The sequence below is a fragment of the Myotis brandtii genome, unplaced genomic scaffold (assembly GCF_000412655.1).
Source record: "Myotis brandtii unplaced genomic scaffold, ASM41265v1 scaffold21, whole genome shotgun sequence".
Lineage (NCBI taxonomy): Eukaryota > Metazoa > Chordata > Mammalia > Chiroptera > Vespertilionidae > Myotis > Myotis brandtii.
In genome coordinates, this window is record NW_005357846.1 from 302,800 (window position 1) to 310,417 (window position 7,618).

At 36.4% G+C, this 7,618-nt stretch overlaps 1 protein-coding gene across 1 annotated transcript in view; it reads right to left on the bottom strand.

The window, feature by feature from the left end:
- Positions 1-202: 202 nt before the first annotated feature.
- The window catches only part of PRKACB (protein kinase, cAMP-dependent, catalytic, beta), a 54,280-nt gene continuing 46,864 nt past the window's right edge, over positions 203-7,618 (bottom strand). The window contains 1 exon segment of the mRNA XM_005865699.2: positions 203-3,508. Coding sequence (XP_005865761.1) covers positions 3,383-3,508 — 126 coding nt within the window. The 3' untranslated portion in view covers positions 203-3,382.

Genomic DNA, 7,618 nt, shown 5'->3' on the forward strand with positions numbered 1-7,618 from the left:
AGATGTGATGTAATGAATCTAGTAGTTTCTTAGTAAACACCCAGTTGGAGTAGACTGGTGGCCATTCCTTCCCCTGTTACTGTTCCCACCACCCAAAGGCCAACCCAAACACTCACAAATTAGGAATCTATAAGCATCTGTAGTATCCAAAGAAAACAAATCAGGAGAGAAGAGCAACAAACAGAAGTCAATACTCAGTAAATTGTTTTATCCTTTGAAGATACTTTAATCTTATAGTTACTGATTAATTAAAAAACACAGTTGTTTTCAGCATTTCCTAGCTACAGTAGTGCGTAGGAAATTCCATTCGAAACAAAGAAGTGAAGAAATAACAATACACCTTAACATTTTACATTGATAGGTTACAGGTTACAAGGTGCTTTCACATACATTATTTCATTTGATTCTTACACTAAGCAGAAAAAAAAAACAATCAGTGGGAAAGAAAAAATGATTTTTTCTTCAAGCTTATAATGAGTGTTTCAGGCCAATGGGTAATCAATACATGAACATATCAAAAACATGATAGTGATACCCACAAGCCACAATATCTTTTTTTTTGTGTAGGTTGACAGTTTGATATCAATTGGATATTTGGCATCAGTGAAGGAGGGAATCCGAATAGACACGGGGTTCTCATGATATGCAAAGAGTTGTAAGAGATAAGAAGAAGAAAGACGCCCGAAAAGATCACCTTAATGTCAGATTAATGTCAAACCATGCTATCCCTTCAAAATGTCATAAGACGGATCTTATCACCTGTGAAAGTTAGAAGGGACCTAATGGAACTCTTACATTTTAGAGATAAGAGAACTGAGGCCAAGGTCATGCTGATAGTGACAGACCAGGCCTGAAACTCAGATGTCATGACTTCCAGTCTAGGGCTCACATGCCATCTTCTTATTCGTTACCGAATTAAAGCATAATTTCTTCTGTTTCAAATAATGTAATTTGAGGTTAAATACTGATTCATGCCACTTACTTCTTATTCAAATTTTTATATTGTTCTTGGCTGAATTGAGGCAGAAACTGAGAATTTTGTATAATTTTAAGATATTCTAATTCAGTGTACTTGATTGGTTGGAAATAGACTCCCTTGATATATTTAAAAGTTTGCTCATGTCCTTTAAATAGAGAGTAAAATGTAATGGCTAAATAGCTCTCAAACCAATAATATATTGCCTACAGGTCAACTACCCAGATAGATTCTACAGCGAGTTGTGCTGGACAATAGCAATTTCATTAAAAAAAAATATTTTTAGAATTCATAGAAATTTTTTGAATTATTGAAAACTAAAATGTAATAATCAAATTGTCATCCCCATGATTTATTAAAATAATTTTACAATAATATACAACAAAGCTACCATAGAATTTGTAGCATCCATATAGAATACAATGATCAGCATGTTCTTGGGCCTAAATGAAATACAAAAACACTAATTAAAATATTTTATACAAACGATGTTTTATAAGTTTATTAACATGATGATATATTTTTGTTACAGCAAACTTGCTACAGCAAAGTAGTTCATAATTTCTTGCACATTTTAGATATAGGTGGACGAAAAGCTGAAATCAGGATTGGCCTGTAAATGACATAACCATGCAGAAACACTTGACAACCAAAAGATGTACAGATTGAGCCAGAGAACACCTCAGACAGGCTTTCCCAGTGTCTACAAAGGTCTCACAAGGGGGTGGCAGAGATGAAAAGAAGCAGAGTCAGTGACCTACCTGCACCGATAATGAAGCAAATAGAATGCTTATATACATTACGATCAGTTTGACTGAAAACAACTCTTATATGCACGTAAATCGATCATAAAAAATGAGCACAGTTTATTTTCAGCTATTTGGATGTGTTGTTTTGTGATAGGTCACCGACAGAGAGAAAACCAGATGGGAAATTTTAAAAGCAAACGAAAAAGCTATTTAAAAAACCATGAATTCTCAACAAACACTAAACTAAATGTGCAAAAGTGCTTGAAATTTCCACATGACCACAATATTGTTAAGTTGGTTGGCAAAAGAGTATATAAAAAAACTAAACTCCAATGCTAAAACTGTACCTGCATGATCACACATTCTCGTTACTGAAAGAAAACAGGCTGGAAATTATTACATATCTGAAAACATCACAACTCAAAATTAAAATACAGTTGTGGCCATTTTATAAAGTTTGACCCTTTCCTCCTTGATGAAGCAGAGGGTAAAAGCCAAAGTTGCCACAGTGCCTCTACTTCAGGCTGACAAATATAGTACACCAGAATAATACCCTGAACAACTTCCTTTCTTCTTCACTGTGACAAAACATAGCAAAGCAAAAACAAATGAAGAACCGCATTTAAATAAAAGTGTGTCTATAGTGTTTACAAAAATTAAGCCATTTGTTTGATTTAGCAAAGTATCTGTTCCCATTAACGTTCTTTTTAGCTTCTTTTCCTCTAAAATTGTTTACAATGAGGACTTCTTTGAAAAACTTAAAATTCTGTCATTTTCATTAGTCATGTTCTATTAAAATACTGGCTAAAACCCTTATGGAGGAGCCAAGGTTTAGAAGTCCTAAAGCTCTTCTCTAATATTACAGAAATGCTGATACCAAGGGAGAGAATCTGGGTGTCAATAATCCATGTCATCGGTTTTGCCTGTGAATGAGACATTTGTCACACTACACAGGCTGGACACTTAAGGGGAGGATGATAAAAAAGAGGTGAGGGGAAATAGATCTATAGGATTCCATATTTCTGGGTCTAGCTACTCTATATTAGTCTATCCAAATTTATTGCCAGAACAGTGCGTTTTAAGAAAGTTACTGTTTTAATTTGTACACATTTCCTTGGTGATAAAACATTCTGTCTTCAAAAATTGTCAAGAGTTCTGGCAAAACTGAGTCTGAGCTACTCAAAGTAAAATAATTATTGGACAGTATATCCTCGAGCCAGTGACCAACAAAAATACTGACAAGAACTACTAAAAGCAACACTTATCCTTCTCTTCCAAAATCACATAGCCATAACACTGCCCATTTGAAACACCGACAAAATAAAATGGAGCACTGTTTGGAGAAGGACTAATGAAAAGGAAAAAAAGGAAAAATGGGTGTGTGTGTGTGGGGGGGGGCGAGGAGAAAGACAAACCAAAGAGAAGCAGTAAAGTGTCTAGTTCTGTGTTATGGCACAGACAATGCTTGCTTAGCGGTGCCTGGTTACATAGGAGGACGCGGAGTGCACACACGGATGATGGCAATAAAGACCTCACTCAGTCGCTGGAATGAAGGAACTAGGTAACTGCTTCAACAAGGACGGTCTCAGCTCCACCTTTTCTCCCAACAGAGTGCAAAGACTGAGCGTGAGCTCTGCTGTCATCGCGTTGCTCATCTTTAAAATTCACTGAATTCTTTTCCACATTTTTCTGTTATAGAGACGCGGATATCTTCTTCTTCATAGTCATCAAAGTTGCTGGTATCTCCAGAGCCTCTGAACTTTGGTATGAATGGCGCTTCAACCTACAATTGAGAGAGAGAGAAAAATAAGTGTGATATTGTAATTTATAATAAGAAATATATTGGGTCTTCATCTTGATTTTGACTGGACAAAAATCGTACACCTATGGATGAGGACAGTGGGAGGGGTAAGGGCAGAGGGTGGGGTGGGAACTGGGTGGAGGAGAGCTATGGGGGGAAAAAAGAGGAACAACTGTAATAATCTGAACAATAAAGATTTAATTAAAAAAAAGAGAAATCCTTATATACAAGTATAGGCACCTGATTTTTTTTTAAAGTCACTTTGGAGCAAAAAGGGTAGGTAACTACTATTTTTTTTGGTAAATCAATCAAAATTATACCTAATTTTTTTGGTCATATCAGCACACAATATATTTTTGGGTGTGCACCAGAATTTTAATAATTAGTTTATGTATGCCATGAGATGAAAAAAGTTTGAAAATCGCTGGATTAGGAGACTAGAACCTTCAGACCTCCAGGGGAGCGGGGGAGGGTGAAGATTGAGCTCAATCACCAAAGGCCCATGATTTAATCAATCACGCCTAGGAAATGAAACCTCCATAAAACCCCAAAGGACGGGGTTGGAGAACTTCTGGGTTGTTGAACACGTGGGGATTTGGGGGCAGTGGCATGCTGGGAGAGAGCAGCAGCTCCGAGCCCTTCCCATGTACCTTGCCCCTATGTATCTTTTCCATCTGGTGGTTCCTGAGTCATATCCTTTTATAATAAACTGGTAATGTAGTAAGTAAAGTTTCTCAGTTTTGTGAGCTGCTCTAGCAAATGAATCAATCCCCAAGAGCTGGTTAGTCAGACGTACTGGTGACGAGCTGGACTTGAGATTAGTGGCTGAATGGTGGTGGTGGTGGTGGGGGGTAGTTTTCTAGCACTGGGCCCTTCCCAGTGGGATCTGACGCTATCTCCAGGTTGACAGTGTAAGAACTGAGTTAATTGCTTGTTGGTATGGAAAAAACACACACATTTCGGAATAACAGGAAAAACAAATGCTTGCCAGTTTCCAAACACTAAGGAAATAAATTCCCACTTAATACTTGATGGTATCTTTAAATGCCTGTAAGTCCCTAAATGATAACAGCATTAGAAAAAAAAAGCAAACAGTAGGTTTGCTATAATCTCAGCATTTTCATTCAAGGAATAGTACAGGCCAACACACACTTTTAGAGACTTCTAAGATCACTAACTGTTGGCATCAAGTGCTGCCACTGAAGGTTATAGAACTCCCGTTTTTCTTTTATCAGTTCCTTATTTCTAAAGACTTTCTTTTCCATCCTCTTTTCCTTAATTTCTTTCTCCTGAGGTTACAGGTTAACTCTTAGACTTACTTTTAATCGCCTTCCTTTTTAAGTCCCCAAGGTTATTTTGTTTAAAATATCTGGCTATCAAAACTTTCTGAAAGTTGGGAAAAACAAATTTCTTTTAAAATTACAGAATTGTTAAATTCTGAACATTTTTCTCCTTGGATCCTAAAACTGTCTTTTCATTATTTAAAATGTGGTCTTTATAAAGATTATGTGGTATACTAAAGATGTTTGAGGAAAAGATTTTAAATGCTGAGCTGAAAATATAATACAACAATTTACACAGCATTTATAGTGTTTACAAATAATCATACATATGGCTATATCATTTCTTCCTCAATACAACACTGAGAGAGAGGCAGGGCAGGTATCCGACAGATTGTGAAACAGAAATTTGGCCAAATTCACATGACTAATAAGTGGCTAAAGAAATCTCAAATTCATGATTCTCTACTACTAGCCCAGAGTCCTTTCTAATAGCTACACCTGTGTTCTCCAAAGTATTTTGATTTATCTGACTTTTAATAAAACATAGAGCATATGCTACAAATATATGTATGTTTATTTAATTATAAATTATTTACATGCATGACTCTACTATTATAAGACATACATACAAATAAGACATTTTAAATAGGGTGAAAATAAGTAGGACTGGAACATCTAATATCATCTTTTTGCTTGCCAGCTGGTTGCCTTGCATGTCCTGCTTTGGGGAATGGACGCTGTTTGCACCAGGCATAGGAGGAGCTAAGGAGACCGTCGCCTTACGTCTGGTCAGGAAGCAATTTGGGATCACACCTATTGATACAATCATTTCTAGAGAATGATTGTACAGTTCGAGTTTCCAAACTACTTCCTGGTTACTGGTCTTTCTGCTAGATTACTTTAGCTATTTCATTGTTCATGAACACTCTGTCAGAGAGTAAAAAATATAATACTATTCAAGTTAACTATTATTTTTGTACTGCTGTGCATAGTTACAATTGAGAAAATATTAAAACAAAGAGCTATGTTAAAGTACTGAATCATTTTTATTATTTGTAAATTATCCTGGGATCCCCAAATCCATTTTTTTTTATAATCAAGATTTGCTGTCAATCCATTTGCCCAGTACTATAACCTGTTCTAGTGTATTACTTTTTTTGAAAAAATATATTTTTTATTGATTTCAGAGAGGAAGGAAGAGGGAGAGAGAGATAGAAACATCAATGATGAGAGAGAATCATTGATTGGCTGCCTCCTGAATGCCTCCTGGGATCGAGCCTGCAACCCAGGCATGTGCCCTTGACTGGAATCGAACTCGAGACCCTTCAGTTAGAAAGCTGACGTCCTATCCACTGAGCCAAACCAGCTAGGGCTAGTGTATTACTTTTTGGCAGATAAGCTATGTACTACCTGGGATAGGGCACGCCCATTGGAAAACACATAAACTCTAAATGAGCAGTAGCAGTTCAGTTCTATACCATTTTAAAAATAATTTTTAAAAATACAATAATGATATGCATAGCTTAGCAAATGTTTGCTAAGCAACAGCAGAAATTTTTATATCTAACTATAAATATGAAAAGATTATGAATATGCCATAATCTTTAAAATAAGAATAAAATGACAAACCTCAAGCAAATTTAATAAATATATCTATATGTAGCATTAACAATAAATATAAGAATACAGATAATATAAACAGTGATAATTACAAAGGGACATGATTAATTTTATTTAAAAATATACATTTCTAAAACTGACTCAAGAAAAGGCAAAAAAATTGAAGACACCGATATCTAAAGAATTAGTTTGTTAAAACTTCCAAGGAATAAATACAAGATAATTTCTATGTTCCTTAAATTTCCTAAAGAATAAAAAACAGAAAATTTCCAAACTCATTTTATGAATCCATGTAAGCTCAACTCCAGAAAAATAAAAGCTAGAGGTCAATAAAACCTATGACTATGGTAGTAAAAATCCTAAATAAAATTTTAGCATATTGATTTCAGGCAGATATTGAAATAATCCCCCATGAATAAATGATGTTCACTTCAGGAACATGAGGATATCTCACCAATACACTTCATCATAGTTATATGTCAAAGATAAAATATAGTATACTAGGTAGGAATGAAGGATATATCCTTAACTTGATAAAGAATACTTATGCAATACCAATAGCTAATTTTCTATTTGATGTTTGTAAAACAGGAAAGGCACTCCCATTCCAAAGAGGAACAAGACAAGTAGCTTAACAGCACTGCTGATTTAAAATATTATTCCAGACATTCTAGCATATATAACAAAATGGAAATAAAAGTATAAATATTGAAAAGGAAGAGGCAAATGATACCTCTGCACCTGTCAATAAAGTCACTGCATCACTGAAAAAGTTATGGAAATCAATAACAGAATTTAGCAAGGTGGCCAATTACAATAAAAATAAAGAAATATATTTCCCCTACAATCTATCCTATATAATAAAAGCCTCCTTGTGTGATGTCATCACAAGATGGCCGCCACAAGATGGCCACTCGCACAGTGGAGGCAGGGTCCAGTGGCCACTCTGCATGGTGAGGCCTAGAGGTCCTGTGGCTCTGCACAGTGCAGAGGAGGCTGGTCCTGGCGTCTCTGCCGCTTCACGCAGAGGAGGGAGTTCCGGTGGAGGAGGTGGGTCATGGCAGGGGAGGGCAGTTGTGGGAGATCAGGCCAGCAGGGGAGGGCAGTTGTGGGTGATCAGGCTAGAAGGGGAGGGCCATTGGGGGGTGACTGGGCCAGCAGGGGAGGGCCGTTGGGGGCGATTGGGCCA